The sequence below is a fragment of the Stomoxys calcitrans genome, chromosome 2, assembly GCF_963082655.1.
Source record: "Stomoxys calcitrans chromosome 2, idStoCalc2.1, whole genome shotgun sequence".
Classification (NCBI taxonomy): Eukaryota; Metazoa; Arthropoda; class Insecta; order Diptera; family Muscidae; genus Stomoxys; species Stomoxys calcitrans.
The window spans coordinates 150,502,018-150,524,989 of record NC_081553.1 but is presented as its reverse complement, the minus strand read 5'-3'; the positions used below and the strand labels follow the sequence as shown (position 1 = coordinate 150,524,989).

At 43.7% G+C, this 22,972-nt stretch overlaps 1 protein-coding gene across 1 annotated transcript in view; it reads right to left on the bottom strand.

The window, feature by feature from the left end:
* Positions 1-20,096, bottom strand: part of LOC106092809 (calreticulin) — a 31,253-nt gene extending 11,157 nt beyond the window's left edge. The window contains exons 1-3 of the mRNA XM_059364064.1: positions 19,867-20,096; positions 19,708-19,812; positions 19,168-19,640 (exon numbers count right to left, since the gene is read on the bottom strand). Coding sequence (XP_059220047.1) covers positions 19,168-19,640; positions 19,708-19,812; positions 19,867-19,957 — 669 coding nt within the window. The 5' untranslated portion in view covers positions 19,958-20,096. The remainder of the gene's footprint in view (positions 1-19,167; positions 19,641-19,707; positions 19,813-19,866) is intronic.
* Between the last annotated feature and the right edge of the window lie 2,876 nt (positions 20,097-22,972).

Genomic DNA, 22,972 nt, shown 5'->3' with positions numbered 1-22,972 from the left:
GACTAACACCTGCAGCTTGCACAGTTGTCACGGCTACAATGTGCTACGTAAGGATCGCTCAAGGAATGGAGGTGGGGGATTGGCCTTCGTTATACACCATTCCGTGCAGTATAGACCTATCTCGCCTGCGCTTGACGCTAGTGACCCATACATGGAATGTATGGGGGTAGCAGTCAAGTCTGGTACTGCCGAGATAGAGATATACAACGTGTATATACCGCCGGTTGGCAGCTGTGTCCCGATTAATGGCCAGGCCTACAGCCCCGACATAAGTGGGTTGCTATCTGGCCATAGTCGTCTGGTTCTGGGGGATTTCAATGCACATCACTCGTCATGGCATTCTCCCCTAGGCAACGACCAGCGTGGCATAGCTTTGGCAGAGCAGATAGATAGCTCCACGTTTTGCACGGTGAATGAGGATGCCCCCACTAGGATTACGAGGAGGTGCAGCAGCTCGCCAGACATCTCAATCGCATCCCCTGATCTCCTGAGTGACGTATCCTGGCAAGCCGTCATCTCTTTGGGGTCAGACCACCTCCCCATAATCCTCACCATCGACCGACCACCCGACTTCATAACCTCTGAGCGCCGAACGTTCATCAACTATAAGAAGGCCAATTGGACTGGCTTCAGAGAGTATACCAATCGCCGCTTCAATGAACTGCCACCCCCCTCTGATGTGCTTGTGGCCGAGAGGAAATTCCGAGACATCATCAACGCAGCAGCCGCTCGCTTTATACCAGCCGGTCGAATACCGCAAGTGCGACCCAATTTCCCGGCGCAAGCAGTGGTACTCGCAGACGAGCGTGATGGGATTCGTGCTATGGACCCCGCTAACCCCAGAATCAGCGAGCTGAATCTGGAAATAAACAGGGTAGTCAACGAACATAAGCGGAATTTGTGGCTGGAACACTTGGAGCAATGTAACTTAGGCACCGGTGCAGGCAAACTGTGGGCCACTGTTAAGTCTCTCTCGAACCCCGGTAGACGGGACGACAGGACCTCAGTCACTTTTGGCGAGATAACCGTGACTGATCCGAAGAGATGCGCCAGGTTGTTCAACCGTCAATTTATTGCGCATCCCGAGAGAGACAGGGCAAGGAGGAGAGCCATTCGCCGTATTCGTGGTCTCCGAGCCGATGAACAGCTATCACAATTTACCGTGGGCGAAGTTACGAATGTCATTCGTGGCGCCAAATCTTCCAAGGCGGTGGGCCCCGACGGAATCTCTACATTGATGCTGAAGAATCTGGATTTACCTGGAGTTGAGTACCTTACTACTGTCCTTAACCTGTCATTGAACACTCTTATAGTTCCCGATGTCTGGAAAATGGGCAGAGTGATCCCGCTACTGAAGCCTGGTAAAGACCCGAGTTTGGGGGAGTCGTACAGACCGATCTCCCTTCTCTCACCAGTGGCTAAGACGCTTGAGGCATTACTCCTCCCGAGCCTCGTAGGAGAATTTCCATTCGCCGAGCATCAACACGGTTTTCGGAGACTGCACAGCACAACAACAGCTTTGCATGCCATCACCACACACATTTGCCGCGGCTTCAATCAACCCAGGCCATGTGATAGGACGGTCCTCGTGGCATTGGACCTATCGAAGGCATTCGACACGGTCAGCCATGCCAAATTATTTGAGGACATCGCCAACACGTCCCTCCAGCCAGGCCTTAAACGTTGGGTCGCGAATTATCTGTGTGGTCGCCAGTCATTTGTGGAATTTAGGGATAAGAAGTCAAAACACCGTAGAGTGAAACAGGGAGTTCCCCAAGGCGGGGTGATATCTCCGGCTCTGTTTAACCTCTACCTTTCCTCCATCCCACCTCCTCCAGACGGCATAGAGATCGTATCATATGCGGACGACTGTACGATCCTGGCATCAGGCCCCCACCCATTGATGACATCTGCGATAGGTTGAACGTCTACCTCAACGAGCTTGCCTCATATTTCGCTGCAAGAAATCTGAAGATATCCGCCACCAAATCTTCAGCCACACTGTTCACTACAAATACGCGTGAGGTGAATTCTGAGCTGACTGTGATGGTCGATGGAGAATTGATTCCGACCATCAAGTGTCCCAAAATACTTGGCGTCACATTTGACAGCTCCTACACTTTCTCCCCACATGCCACAGCAATCTGCAATAAAGTCAAAAGTAGAAACAAGGTCCTCAAGTCACTCGCTGGCAGCACTTGGGGTGCAGACAAAGAAACCTTGTTGACCACGTACAAAGCAATTGGCCGGTCTGTGGTAAGTTATGCAGCGCCAGTGTGGTCACGTCAGCTTTGTGACACGCAGTGGAATAATATTCAGATCTGTCAGAATGCCGCCCTCCGAACTGCGACGGGCTGCCTCCTTAGTTCTCATGTGGACCACCTCCACCAGGAGACAAAGATCCTACCAGTGCGAAGACATAACTACATGCTGTCTAAGCAATATCTTTTGGGCTGTTATCGCAGAAATCATCCAAATCATCTTGTGGATAGATACCCACCGCCCAGAAGCCTTAAGGTAGATCTACATGATCTAGAGCGTGAGGTCCAGCGCTATAAGAGAGAACCTCTAGATCAAGCGGCATATCAAGCGGGTCTGAACAACATTCATGCAGACACGGTAGCAGACGCGTTAACTGGCTACCGGGTGAATGTAGTCCTTGGAGTACGACCGCCACCCATTGCACCCGAAGAAATCGACCTCCCCCGGCAAACCAGAGTGATTCTGGCTCAATTACGTTCCGGCAGATGCAGCCGCCTCAATTCCCACAGAGCTAGGATTGATGCCGACGTGCAAGATGTATGTCCCGACTGTAACCAGGGACCGCACGATACACGTCACCTGTTTAACTGCCCGGCCAGACCCACTCGACTCAGACCCAGATCCCTGTGGACGCACCCCATCTTAGTCGCGGAGTTCCTGGGTCTTGACACTCAACAGAATCAAGCAGACGAAAGATAGTACACAATAAACTGCTACAACAACCACAACAACAACAACAACAATAAATTGACGGTTGAACAACCTGGCGCATCTCTTCAAATCAGTCACGGTTACGTCGTCAAAAGTGCTTGAGGTTCTGTCCTCCCGTCTACCGGGGTTCGAGAGGGACTTAACAGTAGACCACAACCCGCCTAAACCGGTGCCTAAGTTACATTAGTCCAAGTGTTCCAGCCACAAATTTCTCTTATGTTCGTTGACTACCCTGTTTATTTCCAGATTCAGCTCCCTGATTCTACGTCTCGTCTGCGAGTACTACTGCCTGTGCCGGGAAATTGGGCCGCATTTGGGGTATTCGACCGGCTGGTATAAAGCGAGCGGCTGCTGAGTTAATGATGTCTTGGAATTTCCTCTATGTATCAAGTTGACGTTTCAGCTTTTGAGAATTTGAAAGGTTTTTTCCAGTATTCCCTCAAAAAAAAAATACAATATTGTACTCCACATATCTTCTATTAGAGTCAACACAAATTATAAAAATTTCATTTAAGCGCATCCACGTTTATTCCCTTTACAGTATAATAAGCTAAAGTCATCAATTCGAATTTTTGTTTGTAGAGACGGAACAATGAAATTAATTTTTTCGACCAAAAAATGCCAAAAATTGCATTTTTGCAACTGGCATAACTTTTGACTTAGGATATAAAGATACCTTACAAAAATATCTTGTATATATCTTTCTTGTTTGAACAGTTGAGTGAAGCGGACGTTTTATTATTTCATACCGCAAGAATTTTCCTGTAGCTCGTAATAGGTCATTATTTTTGGAAGAAAAATTTAAGTCACCCAAGGATAGATGATGATTGATGTATCCATTAGGCGGTTGATGATCTGCGTCTGTTTCCAGTGGAGCGGCAGGTCTACTACCCGGGAGGAGGCTTACAATGGACTCCAAAGACCCATCAGCTGTGGTGGTGGTATCAGGCCGTGGCATGTTGTACGCTACTGTTCAGCAGGGGCTTTGACGAAGACGCCTTAAGGACAAGACCGAGCGTATTCTTTCTTCGCATGCCAATAATTTGCCTCATCGGCTTTCCCCGGCAAACCAACACGCTCTTTAGAAGGTTGGAATAATAGAAGACGCATCGCTGATCTTAAGACGCTCACTCTCACGAGACAGACCCCCTTAATTAGGTTCGGGATTTTGCTGCACAAGCTACCCCAAAGACTACACGTCTAGATTCGGAAACTGTACCGCAATCAGTCAAAAAGTTCGTGGACTAAGAACTGCGGGATTTAAACTACTCAAGGGAACATGGAATGAGAGACACAGAGCCTGTATTCTTGCAGAGTATTCTAAATGTTTTTTTTAGTAGTAACCAGCCTTGAAATAAACAAGTCTCATTACTGGCTGACTTCAAACCTTAAGTCGCTGGTTGAAGCCCCTTCTGTAGGGAAGAAAAGTCTCATTGTAGGAAGTGATGCTAATGCACATCACCAGATATATGGAAGTTCGGATGTCAACGAAAGGAGTGAGCTGCTTATCGAATATATTATAAGTTGCAATCTGGCGATTTGTAATAAAGGGGATAAATCGACATTTATTACCAGGAACAGGCAGGAGGTATTAGATATTACCTTTGTATCAAAAGATATAAGTGGAAAAATACGCGACTGGGATGATCACAGCTTCCCTGATCATCGTTATATTAGTTTTAGCCTTGGAGAAAATACTGTAGAAGTGGTCCCTTGGCTAAACAGAAGAAAGGCGGATTGGGATAAATTTCTGCACAAATTCTGCACGTCTATTTCGTCTAGAAAAAGAAGTGGAAACTACGGAGGATATAGACATAGTGGTCAAGCGGATCACGAAGGCCCCGAATGACTCGTTTGTGTCAGCATGTCCTAGTGGGAAGCCAAGGGGCAAACAGCAACCGCCATTGTGGACTCCAGAGCTGGTTGGTCTAAGGAAGGACTGCAGAATACTCCAGCAGATCAAAAGCCAAAATCGCACCATACGATTGGGACATCTATAAGGCTGAGCTAAGAAAATATAAGGACGAGCTAAGAAAGGCTCAAAATCAATCGTGGGTAAAATTCTGCAGCTCAGTGGAGGATACATCTGTGGCCTCTAAACTAAGGAAGATTCTGTCCTAGATACCTATTACGGTGGGGTATATTCAGAAGTCAGAGAATGTATGAACGATGTCTAGTGAGGAAACACTAGTACTCGTTGATACACATTTCCTAGAATTTTCTCCAACGGACAACGTGGTGCCAGAAGAGGTTGTCACTGGTAAGCTTTCGTCGGAGGCTATTGGGGAAATTATGTCTGAGCCCAAAATCCTTTGGGCGATAAGAAGTTTCGACTCCTTTAAGTCAGACTTTGAAGATGAAGCACCGGTTTAATTGCAAGCTGTGTCTTATAGACTGGTTCTCTGGCTTAGGGAGATATATTCTGATTTTATCGGAATGTCATATATAAATGTGGGATGGAGGGCCACAACGGTCATTTTTATTCCGAAAGCAGGAAAACCCTACCACACGAAGGTGAAAGATTTTCGCCCATAAGTCTTTCATCCTTTATGCTGAAGACTGTTGAGAGGTTGATAGAATCATATCTTAGGGCAAAGATCCTTAGAGATCGCCTGGGTTCTCTCGCTGTCAAGAAATATACAATGGTAGCATTTCTTGACATTGAATGTGCTTTCAATAGTGAGGTTAAGGGAGCTTTCTCCTTGGTCATGCGGCGGCTACGGACATCCTTACGGTTATCCTTGATAGAATCCGGTGTGACCTTGGTTTCGCCAAAAAAAGTTTTCCCTTTTCACATTCGTTTCACCAAATAAATATTTACGTGACCGCCAATGCACACGAAATAATTCTTTCGAAAAAATCAAACATTGCCTGCAAATGCATACAATTTACAGAAACAAAGGTAAACAAAAGATAGAAAAAAGAAGAAACCCTTGGACTTGTAATTGTTTTAATTTTTTGGAAATTTCGAAATGCCTGCGGCTTTCCTGTTGGCTGTCTTGTTGAGATCAAATTGAAGATGTTTTTCTTTTTAATCTCAATTTAGCACACACTGAAGTTAATTTTTAACCCAAAAACTAATGACACAAATAAAAAACAACCCAAAATAAAAAACAACCCAAAAGTGGTTATTCAACAGTTGTTTTGTGATTTTAAGGTGTATTTTCAGTATAAGGAGGAATTTACATTGCTTACACCATAAATTTTTAGTGAAATGGTTTCACAGTTTTTTGGTGAAATCTATTACCTCACCCCATTTCAAATATTTTTCATATTAGCCTGCGAAACGAAACCAAGATCATACCCGAATATTCAATGTTCCAGGCACACTACCTGAGCCGCTTTTTGATAAAAAGAACTGTACCACTATTCTTGATAGAACCGATTGGAACTTCGATATACCTGGTAATTGAATTTACATAAACTTTTATACGGATGGTTCCAAACTAGATGACCAGGTAGTATTTGGGGTATGCTTTAAAGATCTAGAACCGGTCATATCGAAAAGGTTACCCGACCACTGCAGTGTGTATCAAGCGAAGATCTTTGCAATTAAGGAAGTCGTTGAATGGCTAAGATATAATGCCATTACGACGATTGGTATAAATATCTTCTCAGGCAGCCAAGCAGCCATTAAATCCCTGGAGAACGTATTTCTGAACACAAAAACCGCCCTCGACTGTCGCTGATCTCTCAACGAGATAGCTGAACGGTTCAAAATTCACCTGTTCTGGGTGCCGGGCCACAGAGATATCACAGGGAATTGTTGTTGTTGTAGCAGTTTATTGTGTACTATTTTTCGTCTGCTTGATTCTGTTGAGTGTCAAGACCCAGGAACTCCGCGACTAAGATGGGGTGCGTCCACAGGGATCTGGGTCTGAGTCGAGTGGGTCTGGCCGGGCAGTTAAACAGGTGACGTGTATCGTGCGGTCCCTGGTTACAATCGGGACATACATCTTGCACGTCGGCATCAATCCTAGCTCTGTGGGAATTGAGGCGGCTGCATCTGCCGGAACGTAATTGAGCCAGAACCACTCTGGTTTGCCGGGGGAGGTCGATTTCTTCGGGTGCAATGGGTGGCGGTCGTTCTCCAAGGACTACATTCACCCGGTAGCCAATTAACGCGTCTCCTACCGTGCCTGCATGAATGTTGTTCAGACCCGCTTGATATGCCGCTTGATCTAGAGGTTCTCTCTTGTAGCGCTGGACCTCACGCTCTAGATCGTGTAGATCTACCTTAAGGCTTCTGGGCGGTGGGTATCTATCCACAAGATGATGATTTGGATGATTTCTGCGAAAACAGCCCAAAAGGTATTGCTTAGACAGCATGTAGTTATGTCTTCGCACTGGTAGGATCTTTGTCTCCTGATGGAGATGGTCCACATGAGAACTAAGGAGACAGCCCGTCGCAGTTCGGAGGGCGGCATTCTGACAGATCTGAATATTATTCCACTGCATGTCACAAAGTTGACGTGACCACACTGGCGCTGCATAACTTACCACAGACCGGCCAATTGCTTTGTACGTGGTCAACAAGGTTTCTTTGTCTGCATCCCAAGTGCTGCCAGCGAGTGACTTGAGGACCTTGTTTCTACTTTTGACTTTATTGCAGATTGCTGTGGCATGTGGGGAGAAAGTGTAGGAGCTGTCAAATGTGACGCCAAGTATTTTGGGACACTTGATGGTCGGAATCATTTCTCCATCGACCATCACAGTCGGCTCAGAATTCACCTCACGCGTATTTGTAGTGAACAGTGTGGCTGAAGATTTGGTGGCGGATATCTTCAGATTTCTTGCAGCGAAATATGAGGCAAGTTCGTTGAGGTAGACGTTCAACCTATCGCAGATGTCATTAATGGGTGGGGGGCCTGATGCCATGATCGTACAATCGTCCGCATATGATACGATCTCTATGCCGTCTGGAGGAGGTGGGATGGAGGATAGGTAGAGGTTAAACAGAGCCGGTGATATCACCCCACATTGGGGAACTCCCTGTTTCACTCTACGGTGTTTTGACTTCTTATCCCTAAATTCCACAAATGACTGGCGGCCACACAGATAATTCACGACCCAACGTTTCAGGCCTGGCTGGAGGGACGTGTTGGCGATGTCCTCAAATAATTTGCAGTCTCCGAAATCCGTGTTGATGCTCGGCGAATGGAAATTCTCCTACGAGGCTCGGGAGGAGTAATGCCTCAAGCGTCTTAGCCACTGGTTAGAGAAGGGAGATCGGTCTGTACGACTCCCCCAAACTCGGGTCTTTACCAGGCTTCAGTAGCGGGATCACTCTGCCCATTTTCCAGACATCGGGAACTATAAGAGTGTTCAATGACAGGTTAAGGACAGTAGTAAGGTACTCAACTCCAGGTAAATCCAGATTCTTCAGCATCAATGTAGAGATTCCGTCGGGGCCCACCGCCTTGGAAGATTTGGCGCCACGAATGACATTCGTAACTTCGCCCACGGTAAATTGTGATAGCTGTTCATCGGCTCGGAGACCACGAATACGGCGAATGGCTCTCCTCCTTGCCCTGTCTCTCTCGGGATGCGCAATAAATTGACGGTTGAACAACCTGGCGCATCTCTTCGGATCAGTCACGGTTATCTCGCCAAAAGTGACTGAGGTCCTGTCGTCCCGTCTACCGGGGTTCGAGAGAGACTTAACAGTGGCCCACAGTTTGCCTGCACCGGTGCCTAAGTTACATTGCTCCAAGTGTTCCAGCCACAAATTCCGCTTATGTTCGTTGACTACCCTGTTTATTTCCAGATTCAGCTCGCTGATTCTGGGGTTAGCGGGGTCCATAGCACGAATCCCATCACGCTCGTCTGCGAGTACCACTGCTTGCGCCGGAAAATTGGGTCGCACTTGCGGTATTCGACCGGCTGGTATAAAGCGAGCGGCTGCTGCGTTGATGATGTCTCGGAATTTCCTCTCGGCCATAAGCACATCAGAGGGGGGTGGCAGTTCATTGAAGCGGCGATTGGTATACTCTCTGAAGCCAGTCCAATTGGCCTTCTTGTAATTGATGAACGTCCGGCGCTCAGAGGTTATGAAGTCGGGTGGTCGGTCGATGGTGAGGATTATGGGGAGGTGGTCTGACCCCAAAGAGATGACGGCTTGCCAGGATACGTCACTCAGGAGATCAGGGGATGCGATAGAGATGTCTGGCGAGCTGCTGCACCTCCTCGTAATCCTAATGGGGGCATCCTCATTCACCGTGCAAAACGTGGAGCCATCTATCTGCTCTGCCAAAGCTATGCCACGCTGGTCGTTACCTAGGGGAGAATGCCATGACGAGTGATGTGCATTAAAATCCCCTAGAACCAGACGACTATGGCCAGATAGCAACCCACTTATGTCGGGGCTGTAGGCCTGGCCATTAATCGGGACACAGCTGCCAACCGGCGGTATATACACGTTGTATATCTCTATCTCGGCAGAACCAGACCTGACTGCCACCCCCATACATTCCATGTATGGGTCACTAGCGTCAAGCGCAGGCGAGATAGGTCTATACTGCACGGAATGGTGTATAACGAAGGCCAATCCCCTACCTCCATTCCTTGAGCGATGCTTACGTAGCACATTGTAGCCGTGACAACTGTGCAAGCTGCAGGTGTTAGTCAGCTTTGTCTCCTGGATCGCTGCGACCGACATGCTCTTCCGACTCATGAAATCTACAATCTCATCAATCTTGCCTCGCAGTCCATTGCAGTTTAACTGCAAGAACGATACACTTCCCGGCAGTGGCCTGGCAATAGTAGGGCTAGGGTGCTGTCGTTGCATAAATTGCCGTACGGGAGAGGTCGGGGGGGTCACATAGTCCGACGACGAGGACGCCGAAGGCGACGCTTGTGACCCACTGCTGGCTATGTTCGCACAGCACCTGGTGACATAGCCAGTATGACTATACTCCCGTAGCGAAGTTAGGCCAGAGCAAGAACGGAAATGTACCCACTCCAAGCACCGGTTACACCTCACCGACACTGACCGATGATGAAGGCGCTTCTGGCAAACGGAACAGAACCAGGGTCCGGGGTTCTTTTCAATCCCGGCACGGACCAGAAGCATACGGAGAAGGCACTCCGGGATGTGCCTCTCCCATGACGAAAAAAGACGAACACGTACACTGAGGCGGCAGCCCTTGCCGATGAAGATTCCATCGGGTCAATCCGTTGCGTACAACCGGCTGCCATGGGATTGCTTGTTGTTGTTGTTGTAGTAGCAGTGTGTGGTACACTGAAGCGGCAGCCCTTGCCGATGAAGGAATTCATCGGGTCAATCCGGTACATACAACCGGCTGCCATGGGATTGTGGGATTGCTTGTAAAACGGACGAGCTTCCAAGACTTGGAACTACCCTACAGATTCCAGGGATACTGGAATCTGTGGGTATGCTTTTGGCGACATGTAAACTAAGTTTTCAGAACCAGGCCCGAAGAACAAGGAATGACAGATGGCCACAAAGAGGGGGCTGTGAGCATTCCAAAACTTTGTGGCCTATTCTAGACTTGCAGATGTCAGCCGCTTTGCTGTCATTGGCTAGAGCAGACGTCTCAGTCATTATGTCCGTAACGACAGGTCACTATCTAACCGGAAAACAAGCTGACAGACTGAAGGTTGCCTGCAACGACTTTTGCAGAAGTTGTATGCACATCGAACAAGAGGAGGCTAAAGAACACCTGTGTGTGTGTCCCGCACTAGCAGTCAGAAGGAGTTTCACTTTACGTTCTCATTTCTTTGAGAACCTGTCTGATTTAGCGGATGTGAACATTCGCAAGAGGTAGGGCTTTTTAAAGCGATCTTCAACGGCAGGAAGGCATCTTCCTTCTCCTGTTCCTATGGCATAACAATACGAAAACGTCTAAGTGAGTCTGAGGAAGAATGCCACTTAAGCCTTATCTGAACTAACCCAACCTGCTGGTGCCGCACTTCAGGACGCCGATTGCACTCGGCTATATATAAATGACTTTCCTTATCATTGACAATCCCATGGTAGCCGGTTGTGCGCACCAGATTGACCCGATGGAACCCCTAATCGGCAAGGGCTGCCGCCTCAGTGTACTTGTTCGTCTTTTTCCGTCATGGGAGAGGCACATCCCAGAGTGCCTTCTCCGCACGCTTCTGTTCCGTGCCGGGATTGAAAAGAACCCCGGACCCTGGTTCTGTTCGGTTTGCCAGAACTGCCTCCACCATCAGTCGGTGAGGTGTAACCGGTGCATGGAGTGGGTACATTTCCGATCTTGCTCTGGCCTCACTTACTACGGGAGTATAGTCACACTGGATATGTCGCAAGGTGCTGTGCGAACACAGCCAGCAGTGGGTCACATGCGTTGTCGTCGTCGAACTATGTGACCCTCCCGACCTCTCCCGTACGACAATAAACACAACGGCAGCATCCCAGCCAAAATATTGCCAGGCAATTGCCGGGAAATGTATCATTTTTGCAACTAAACTGCAACGGTCTACGTGGCAAGATCGATGAGATTGTGGATGTCATGAGCCAGAAGGATGTATTGGTCGCAGCAATCCAGGAGACAAACCTGACCAACACCTGCAGCTTGCACAGTTGTCATGGATACAATGTGCTACGTAAGGATCGCTCAAGGAATGGAAGTGGGGGATTGGCCTTCGTGATTCCGTGCAATATAGGGACATGAGGATAGCAGTCAGGTCCGGTACTGCCGAGATAGAGCTATACAATGTGTACATACCGCCAGTTGATAGCTGTGTCCCGATTAATAGCCAAACTTACAACCCCGACATAACTGGGTTACTATCTGGCCATAATCGTCTAGTTCTAGGGGACTTTAATGCGCATCATACTTCATGGCAATCTCTCCTAGGTAACGACCAGCGTGGCATAGCTTTGAAAGAGCAGATTGAAGGCTCCACGTAGTGTACGGTGAATGAGAAGGCCCCCACTAGGATTAAGAAGTGGAGCAGCTCGCCAGACATTTCCATTGCATTCCCTGACCTCCTGAGTGACGTATCCAGACCACCTCCCCATAATTCTCACCATCGACCGACCACACGACTTCATAACCTCTGAGCGCCGGACGTTTATCAATCAGAAGAAGGCCGATTGGGTTGGCTTCAAAGAGTATATCAATCGCCGCTTCAGTGAACTGCCACCCCCCTTGGATGTGCTAGTGGCCGAGAGGAAAGTCCGAGGCATCATTTACGCAGCAGCCGCTCGCTTTATACCAGCCGGTCGAATACCCCAAGTGCGATCCAATTTCCCGGCGCAGGCAGTGGTACTCGCAGACGACCGTGATGGGATTCGTTGTATGGACCCCACTAACGCCAAAATCAGTGAGCTGAATCTGGAAATAAACAGGGTAGTCAACGAACATAAGCGGAATTTTTGGATGGAACACTTGGAGCAATGTAACTTAGCCACCGGTTTCGAACCCCGTTAGACGGGATGACAGGACCTCAGTCACTTCTGGCGAAATAACCGTGACTAATCCGAAGAGATGCGCCAGGTTGTTCAACCGTCAATTTATTGTGCATCCCGAAAGTGACGGGGCAAGGAGCCATTTGCCGTATTCGTGGTCTCCGAGTCGATGAACAGCCATCACAATTTACCGTGGGCGAAGTTACGAATGTCATCCGTGGCGCCAAATCATCCAAGGGGTTGGGCCCCGACGGAATATCTACATTATAGTTGAAGAATCTGGATTCACCTGCAGTTGAGTACCTTACTACTGTTCTCAACCTGTCTTTGAACACTCTTATAGTTCCCGATGTCTGGAAAATGGGCAGGGTGACCCCAATACCACCAATAAAGTGCAATCAGCCCAGGCCATGTGAAAGCGGTCCTCGTGGCACTGGACCTATTGAAGGCATCCGATACGGTCAGTCATGCCAAATTATTTGAGGACATCGCCAACACGTCTCCCCAGCCAAGCCTGAAACGCTGGGTCGCGAATTATATGTGTGGTCGCCAGTCATTTGTGGAATTTAGCGATAAGAAGTCGAAGCACCGTAGAGTGAAACAGGGAGTTCCCCAAGGTAGGGTGATATCTCCGGCACTTTTTAACCTCTATCAATCCTCCATTCCACCCCCTCCAGACGGCATAGAGATCATATCATATGCGGACGATTGAACGATCATGGCATCAGGCCCCTCACCCATTGTTGACATCTGCGATAGGTTGAACGTCTACCTCAACGAACTTGATATTTCGCTGCAAGAAATCTGAAGATATCTACCAAATCTTCAGCCACATTGTTCACTACAAATACGCGGGAGGTGAATACTGAGCTGACTGTGATGGTTGATGGAGAAATGATTGCGACAATCAAGTGTCCCAAAATACTTGGCGCTACATTTGACAGCTCTTACACATTCTCCCCACATGCCACAGCAATTTGCGATAAAGTCAAAAAGTCCTGGCAGCACTTGGGATGCAGAAAAAGAAACCTTGTTGACCACGTACAAAGCAATTGTTTTATGTTCAATTCCATAACGTAGATTTCAATGGTAAAAAAATAATTTTTCGTCTGACCAAACTTTACCAGCTGTTACCTATTTTTACGTGGACAAGATTGTGCGAAAGTTTTACAAATATTTTGAGTGAAGTTTTTTTTAACAAAATGTTTTTTTGTGACTGAAAACGAAATGATCTTTTTGTGCATTAAACTTCCACAAGCATTTGATAAAAGAGGCTAATGTAGCTTTAAAATAGGTTTAATTGAAAGATTTCATGTTTTGTGAAAACGGCCGTAAAACTTTATTTTAAAACAAATGACGTATGAATGCCTTTGTCCAACGTTACCGTTGTGCTGGTTTAGTATCAAATTAGACCCTTTTTTGACGATGATACTAAATACCATAGACTACAGAAAGAAAATAAGAAATGAGACTACAAGAAAGTGGCAGATACGGTGGGAGAACGAAGCATACGGGAGATGGTCCACGAAACTGAGCCCAGGAAAGGTTGAAAAGAGGGTGCAGATATTAATCCGTCCCATGCAACTATGGACATACACCTAAGCCAGACAACCATCCCATGGCAGCCGGTTGTGTACCGGATTGACCCGATGGATTCCTTCATCGACAAGGGCTGTCGCCTCAGTGCACAACACACTGCTACAACAACAACCTAAGCCAGTAATCGACTTGTTGTTCGATCTAAAAACTAAAAAGTATCCTCGAAACAGAAAACTTAGCCAAAATATCACGAAATTTGTATATAGGAGACATGGGGATGTTAAATATAACATATCGTTTTTTTTTCAAATAATTGCACAAAATGGGGAAGTGTAACTCTTATTTTTCTCTCTACTGAGATGAAGATCAATGGTTGAGGGAGACAGACGTGTTTTTATTGGCTCTGTAATTTAATTTCATATTATCAGTTTATTAAATTTATCACTACATATTGGCACTGTATAAAACTTTGTCCATTTGTGTAATGCAAAAGATCAATGTTTTCTGATTTGAACTGTTGTTCTTGGTAAAATCAGAAAAAATATTTGTACGACATAGCCGGCATTTCCAAACAAAGCATTGTTTATTTTCTAATAAACCAACCTTACAAACACATACGCAATCAATCAAGCATCTCTTCTCAACAAAATTAAAATCAATATAAAAATGTCAAATCAGGTTAAGAATGAGAACCACAACCAAATACTCTCTGTAATAAATGCAACAAACCACAAGCTACAAGGTGAAATTATGGAGAAACTAACGGCATCAGTCAAAAGGGGACTCCCAAAAACTCCCGCTTCACCAACATGCATAGAACATCTGCAACTAATAAAAGTAATGTTGAAGAAAGCGAGGATAGAGTTGTCTCACATATCAAAAAGATAGTAGACTAAATTGTGGCCAAGCATGGTAAGCATAAAAACGCTATGTGCAAGAATTTCTGTGGTAAAGACCGAATGCAAAAAATCAAGAGCATGGGAGAAAAAATATTCTCATGGAAATCACAAATACAGGGGCAGGAAAATGTATCTGTTGCATGCGATCTGCTTTTTAACGGCATCCCTTTTAATAAACCCTAGAATTCGTGCACTGTATTCGATAGTATTTGCAACGCTTTAAATATACCTACTCCTCAGTATAAAGGCATTTATCGAATGCAAAGCAAAAAATAAGCAACTATAGGATTCTACAATTATAATTCAAATGCTTACGCCTTATTTGAAAAATAATTTCCATAGGGCGTTGTCGCAATTTAAAAGAAACGTCAAAAGTCCCTTACTCCTGCAACAAAATGGCTTTTCATCAGATCACCGAATACAACTTAAAGAGAATCTCACATTAAAGAGAATTCCACATATTCATGCCAAGGTTTAATTTATGTGAAACCTACAACAAATGGAGAACCTTTATTAATCGACAGCCTTTCTAACTTGTAGAATATTTTTCGATCAACCTCTCAATCACAATACTTTAAACTGAAATAAATATTTTTATTATTATTTATAAATACATTATTTTTGTTATTAATATTGTCATTGCTAAAATGTTTATAGAAATTAAATACATAACTTTATCTAAAGTGTCTCGCGTTCCCAAAATCTGTTACCTATAAATAATACAGGCATTTCCAGAGACGGATTGAAGAATATGATTCGCATTCTAGCCAAGCAGAATAGTGGTTTGAATATTTGCCACATCAATGCGCAGTCTACTCAGAAAAATTGATGAAATTCGAAATATATTTGAAACGTCAGGAGTCGACATTATCTATGTGTCCGAAACTTGGTTTAGCCCCGCTTTTACGAATTGCATGATTGGTGGACATGGTTTGTTTTTCTAAACGATAGATGTTCCTTAGGAGGTGGAGTTATCTATTTTAGGAACAACATCCCGTGTGATGTTGTTCAAAATCAGACACGGATGAGAAAGTAGAGTCAATATTTGTGGAAGCAAATGCAAATTCACACAAGTTGCTTCTTGGATGTATTTATAGACCAAACAAATCCATACCGTATGACTCAATAACTTTTAATTTTTTTGGGCGGTAAGAAATCCCAGTCGTCTTCCAAATTACCAGTTTGAACGCTTTCACTATCAATTAATAATTTATAGGTATTATCTGGCTTTACAATTAATGTGTAGAAGTGGGTGAATACGTCATTTTTACAGCAAATTTCCTTATTGATCAAATGATTTTTGCCTTTGTAAATAAATATAACATGAACTTTCTTTGTTCACGGGTCCACATATGTCTTGACCAAACATAATAAATTGGAATGAAAATTTTGCCATGGTTTTAGCTGATGAACCACTCGAATTTTTAAATTATAAAGTGCGATATTTACAGAATTGTGCAGTTCCACAACAAATGTCTTGTGTAAGAAGTCGAAGATATAATATTTGGTTTAACCCACCTATAAAAGAATTAATAAACAAAAGAGATATTGCATTCAAGAGATGGAAAATGTTTAAGATGCCCCAGTTGCATGAAGAATTCCGATCACTGAGGTCTGAGGTCAACAAGGCGACACAGAGGAGCAAAAGAATCAACTATGCCAACAAATTTCAAAATGCTACAAATACAAAAAGGAAGTGGAAATTTATACGGGAAATAGGTGTTGGCAAAAAAAAAAAAAAAAACACCACTAATAAAATTTGGGGATCGCGACAAAATTAATGAAAATTTCATAAAATCATCTACCATCACCAAATAGATAGTCCAATGCTGTCCATATTGAATGTATTTCCAATGTATTCTTAATTTGAATTCTCATGCGTACACGCCAGAAGCTGGGACCGCTTCTGTTTTGTATGTATATAAATGAACTGCCAACCAGACTGACACATTCAAATATCTAAATCTATGCGGACAATGAACATATTTATCTGAATTGCCCAAAGTCAGAACTATGTCATGGAATAGAGAAGCTAAACACCAACTAAAGATATATCAACATGAGGGCTATGGAAAACAAACGGCACATAAATCCAAATAAATCAAAGTTCATTCTTTTTCCAAACCGCTGCCAGGAAGTGGTGTGCGAATACCCTCTGCAAATTGGAAATAACGCTATCAACAGGTACATAAAACAAAAAAATTTTGGTGTTATTATTAATCAAACACTAACATGGAAGGACCATATCATATCAGCGACAGGCAAAATCTTCGGAATGTTAGGAACACTCTATAAAACACGTTTATACACACTACAGAACATCAGATCCCTTTTAGCGAAATCATATCTTGTACTTATACTCCTATCTGGCTGTAAGTTGTTTAGTCAATGTGACTCGAGACGTTGAAATCGGTTGGAAATATCTGTCTATATAATAATAATATATGTCTATGATCAAAAGAGATATGCAAGTGTTTCAACTTTTAAAAATTTGCATGGTATCGCACTCGGTGATTTACTTTTTTGAGAACACTTTTAATGTAAGTGTACAACAGAAGTCCTGAAAATCTTCACGCAAAAGTTAAAATTGGTAGATCTAGTAGAATAATTGTAAAGTACCTATTCGCTACCGTCTCCTGATATCTGTATGGCAATTTTCCTACAATGTTATTCGTCTTTGTAAATCTCTGCCTCCCCATATTCAATTTATTGGCAACGCAAATGCTTTTAAGAAAGCTTTATATGAATATTTCTAATAATCTTGTTACCTTGTATTTATGTTAAAAATTGTCTACTTATGATAGGAAACTTATTTATTAATTTGGCTACTTGTTTCATTTGTGTTTATAAAAATCGCATTTAATAAAAAAAATTAGATAATTTTATTAAATGCGACTATTTTATTATTAAATCAAAAATCTTATTATTACAACAAAAGTCACATACTTTAATTATAAGATTTAAAATCTTGTTGTATATGAAACTGAAAACAAATAAACAAACAGTGATGGGTGCTCGGACGCAAGCGATGAAATGGAACTTCGTTCTTCGTAAGCACCATTTTAGAGCCATCTCGAAGTAATGCGAAAGCGGTGCCGAGATGGATTTGACCCTCAGCGGCGATGTTTTTTTTTGGTAAGGCAGATTGTAAGCCCGACATAACACATAAGTGACCACATATTCCCATCTTAATAAAGAAAATAAAATCCATTGTTGTTTGGTTTTAGGCCGCTATTCCACTACTGCGCCACATCTTAAAAATTATTCTTTTAAAAAAACCAGTTTTCACTTAAATAACCTGGGCACACGTGTTAACATGTCTGACTGTGACACTGAATGTCTAGCTTCAAATCCTTGCGAAACCATCTGAAACATTATTCAAAGCAGGTATTCTCCTAACTAATGATGGCGACACCATATCCCGATACGGGATAACTATGAAGACCACACAGGATGCAGCTTTCGGCTCCGATCTGTGTGGTGGTCATATGTAGTTATCACGAGAAGCTCCCAATCCCATGGCGGTTGTACGTACCGGATTGACACGATGGAGATCTTCATCGATATGGGGTGCCCAGTATATAACACACTGCTACAACAACAACGAGAAACTCAGCTGAGAGCTACCGGGCGGATAGGTTGCGGATAGTGAGATGCTTCGAATACAGAGTAGCTGTAACTGCAGTCGCGGACAATCAGCGGTATCGAGTCGAAAGTCTCAGTGAGAGTCCGGGCGGCACCGGCTCTTACTTATATACTGAGTGCCTATGATGCTCGATATGACAAGGCGAGTTTTTTTGTCGCCTTTAAATAACACGCAGTGGTCGGCCCTATGAACCGGAACGAGATTACTCATCTTTAGGAGTTTTATGAGGATTGCTACCTCCACATGCAATGTGGCTACAAGAACAACACCATAGAAGATCTACGTTGTATATTTCCTCAACGGGATGTGTTGTAAGTCATTTAAATCCAACTTCTATGTAAATCTTGGGCCCTTGGCGCCCAAATTCTTATTTCAATTAGCTATTCTTTGGCCGTTTAGTCTAAAGAGTAAACTCGTCCGAAAAATTTTAATGCGTGGTGGAAAATATATAAGATTCGGCTCTACGAAACTACGCTTATATATAATGGACAGTTTTGTGTTCTACCTTTTTAAATTATATCACTTTTTGCAATAAAATCGTTTTTGTGTTCCTTTTCGAAGTTTTTATCTCATTACCAAGATCTGTTATCGACAACCAGTTGAAAATTTCATAAATGTTAGAGTCAAATGGATATTTTTACATTATCTAAGCGTACCTTCCTATTTCAAACTTATAGAATTGTTTTTTTTTACCAATATTGTGTACATACCTTATCATCCCAATCCTCCGGTTTTTTTGCACTTGGGTCTTTAATTTTTTTGGGCGGTAAGAAATCCCAGTCGTCTTCTAAATTACCAGTTTGAACGCTTTCACTATCAATTAATACCTCATAGGTATTATCTGGCTTTACAATTAATGTGTAGAAGTGGGTGAATACGTCATCTTTACAGCGAATTTCCTTATTGATCAAATGATTTTTGCCTTTGTAACTAAATATAACATGAACTTTCTTCGTTCCGGGTCCACATATGTCTGGACCAAACATAATTTCGTACGGAGATTCTCCATGCATGTCGGTCTGTTCCAGAGAGCAGTCAAAAAGTTTTATATAGCCGCCACCACAGTCAATATTTTGCTCGTGTTTCACAGAAAATTGAACAACTAGAGGCTTATCCTCATTAGAAAAAGGAGGAAATTTTTTCGACACCGCATAAAATTTTGCGTCTTGGGATGTTTGAATACCTTTGGTAAGACATTTAAAATAAAAATTAGTATTTATGTGTCATGAATTCACAAAAGCTTCCAGTACCTTTGTCAGAATTTTGATCATTATAGAACTTTCCAGAACTTAAAATAAATTTGCCAAATTCCTTTCCAGGGTGTTTACTACTAATCCAAGAATTTTTCCAAGAATCTAAATAAAAGGTAATATAAATATTTACTCTTCAGATTTCTCCAAACTACTTACCATCCAAAAAATTTTCCTCAAAATAAACTGTGCCTACTGCAATATTAAGCACTGCATATATAATACTTAAACTTAAAATATATCTTTCCATACTTGAACAATTTCCAACGCGGTGAATGGGACACTATGTCAAATAGTTACAACAGGAGTTCTAAGATTAACATAGAGCCGAAAACAAGTGCCCTATTATGAGAAGTATAGCGTTGCACGCGCAATTTTTTTATTGGTTGCAATGCCTACCAATAGAAATCGCGACGCGTAGTAACCTATATCTGATCACTTCCGAAGCAGAAAGTTTGAAAAGTACCAGTTTAGAATATACAAAATTACTGATTGGTGGCGCTGTTGAGAATGGATAACACCGCAGCTTAAGCTGAGTTTACACGGTACATCTTAAAAAGTGGTCGTGGTCTGGCATGGTATGGCTATATGCATGACATAATTACCAGGTACTGTACCGTAAACAGCTGAGTACAATTTTTTCGCTGATTTTGAACGAAAGTGCACTAATATTTTATTGTTGGGCAACTGGCACTACATGTAAATGAATATATTTTGGCTATACGCCAAAACAGAATGTTGTGGTTTGTTTTTGAATGAAAATGCAACTCTGCAAAAAAAAACACAAAAGCAACGGTCAAAAGTAAAACAGTTATTAACTTTGACACCTTAAAATACTTCTTCAAGCACTGCAACACAGAATTACGCTCGATTTAAGTCGTCCAAGTTGAAATTTTTTAACTTTGCGTATTGCTTTTCTGGTATCTATTTGCAGAGTAGGATTTTTTAACCCGACAATCAAAAACAAAGCATAACTCGCTCATTCTGTTTGAGCCCTATGAGCACCACACCAGTTGGAACTCTGAAGGCATAAACTTTGGTACAATAAGAAGATAAAGTGAGCCCAGCGGATCAAATTTCCCAATTTCAGCGTTGTATCCAAATCGGATCGGACACCTCTCCCCTTCCTTCCAGGTTTCCTATCGTCGCCTCGATTATACCGCAATGGTATGAGCTGCACCCATTCTCAATCCATTCTCCCATCGCCTTAAGTCTCATAGCCGTAGTGGCTGCTTCACACTTAATCTGTATGTCAATGGGTTGGATATCTAGAATAGTCTCCAGTGCCCTAGTGGCGTGGTCCTCATCGCTCCGTCTATGCCAAGACTACATGTTCTCTGAACCTGTTGTGTGGTCCTTATGTTACACTTTTTCTACATAGGAGTCCACCAAACTACTGAGGCGTATGTAAGTATTGATGTAATCACGCTCCTGTGGAGCTAGTGGACTCTCTTCGGATTCAGGCCCCATTTCGAGCCTACGGCCCGTCTACATAGTTCCCAATATCTGTGAGCCTTCTCAGTACGCTTCTGAATGTGACACTTTCAATTCAGTTTCCTGTCCAAGATCACATCTAAGTATTTGACCTTGTCAGATATCGAAATCGCCTTATTGAGGAAACGAGGTGCGCTAAATTGGTCCAGCTTCGTCTTTCTCGTGAACAGGCATATTTCAGTCTTCTCTGGGCTAACATTGAAACCTCTGGGTCTAGCCCAGTCATATACCATATGCAAGACCCTTTCGACCCTTCTGTATAGCTCGTTCGGATCCTTTCCTCTTAGAAGTATTATAACGTCGTCAGCGTAGCATACGGGTTCAAATCCTGGATGCTGGCTGATCTGTAATAGGTCATTTTTGGTGATCACCCATAGGAGTGACGATAAAATGCCCCCCTGTGGCGTGCCCTGTGCCACTTTCTCCCTTATATTTATGCCATTGGACAAACAATTTATCTACTTTTTCCTTAGCATATGGTTTATCCAGTCTCCAAGGACTGGGTCCACCCTGTACTGGTGTAAGGATTGGATCAGTGCGTCGCTCCGTACATTGTTAAAAGCCCCCTCGATGTCAATGCATACCTTCAGTGTGTAGGTTTCGGCATCGAAGGCTTCTTCTATTTTATGCACAACCTCGTGCAGGGCAGTCTCCACCAACCTTCCCTTGACATAGGCATGCTGCTTGTATTTGAGAAGTTCGCTGCATGTCATACTCTTTATGATGGTGTCCACAATACGTTCCATGGTTTTGAGTAGAAAGGACGTAAGGATTATGGGTCTGTAGGCATAACTTGCCTTGCCGGGCTTAGGTATAAACACCACCTTTGCCTCCTGCCAGGCTTTCGGAGTATATGAAAGCCCAAGGCACGCTGTGAAAATTTTGGCCAGACGAGGCGCCAGATAGTCTGCCTCTTTCTGTAGTAACGCCGGAAATATCCCATCAGGTCCGGTTGACTAAAATGGTTTGAAGCTCCTCAAGGATTCCTTCACCATAAATTCCGTTATTATAAACCTTCAAGATTCCGGTGTCTCCGTGAGTTCTGTCGTACCCTGTGGAAAATGGGTTTTCATCCAAAGCCTCTCACTCCCATATCGTCTACTAAAGTTTCAGTTTGGACATGGGTTTTTTGAGAGAAACTTTTTTATCTTTGCGGCGTCATTAACGCTATCGACCTGTTCGCAGAAAAGCTTCCAGGAGGCACGTTTTGCCGCTCTGGTAATCTTATTGTATTCCTTGAGCCGTGTGTAATACACATCCCAATAAACTTCCGCTTTTTTACAACGTGCTCTGATTTCCTTTCTCGAGAGGACAACTATCTTCGAAGGATCCCACCAATGCAGTCGTAATCCTTTTGACGTCCATCTCTTCTATGCTTGGACAATCTAAATTATCTTGCCCAAATCTTCTTTTGAGTAGCCTTCCGAATTTTGTCCAGTTCATCTTCAACTCATTCCGGAAGGTTATCGGAATCGGCGGTGGCCGTGCTATTCTAAACCTAATGTAGCGATGATCGGAGAAAGAGTGTTCCATGGAGACCCTCCAATCCTCAACCTCATCGATCAGATTTTCGGAACATATCGTCACAATTAATACCCCCTCCCTAATCCTATTAACAAAGGTAGCGGTGTTACCAATATTAAGTGTTATTATTATATATATTATACCCCACGAAGTGTGGTGAGAGTTCGCATCGCACCCTATTAGTACCTCGTTTCCTGACTATTTCGGAGAGTCGAAAGGCAGAAAAAGTGTTGCCAGGTATGTTCCA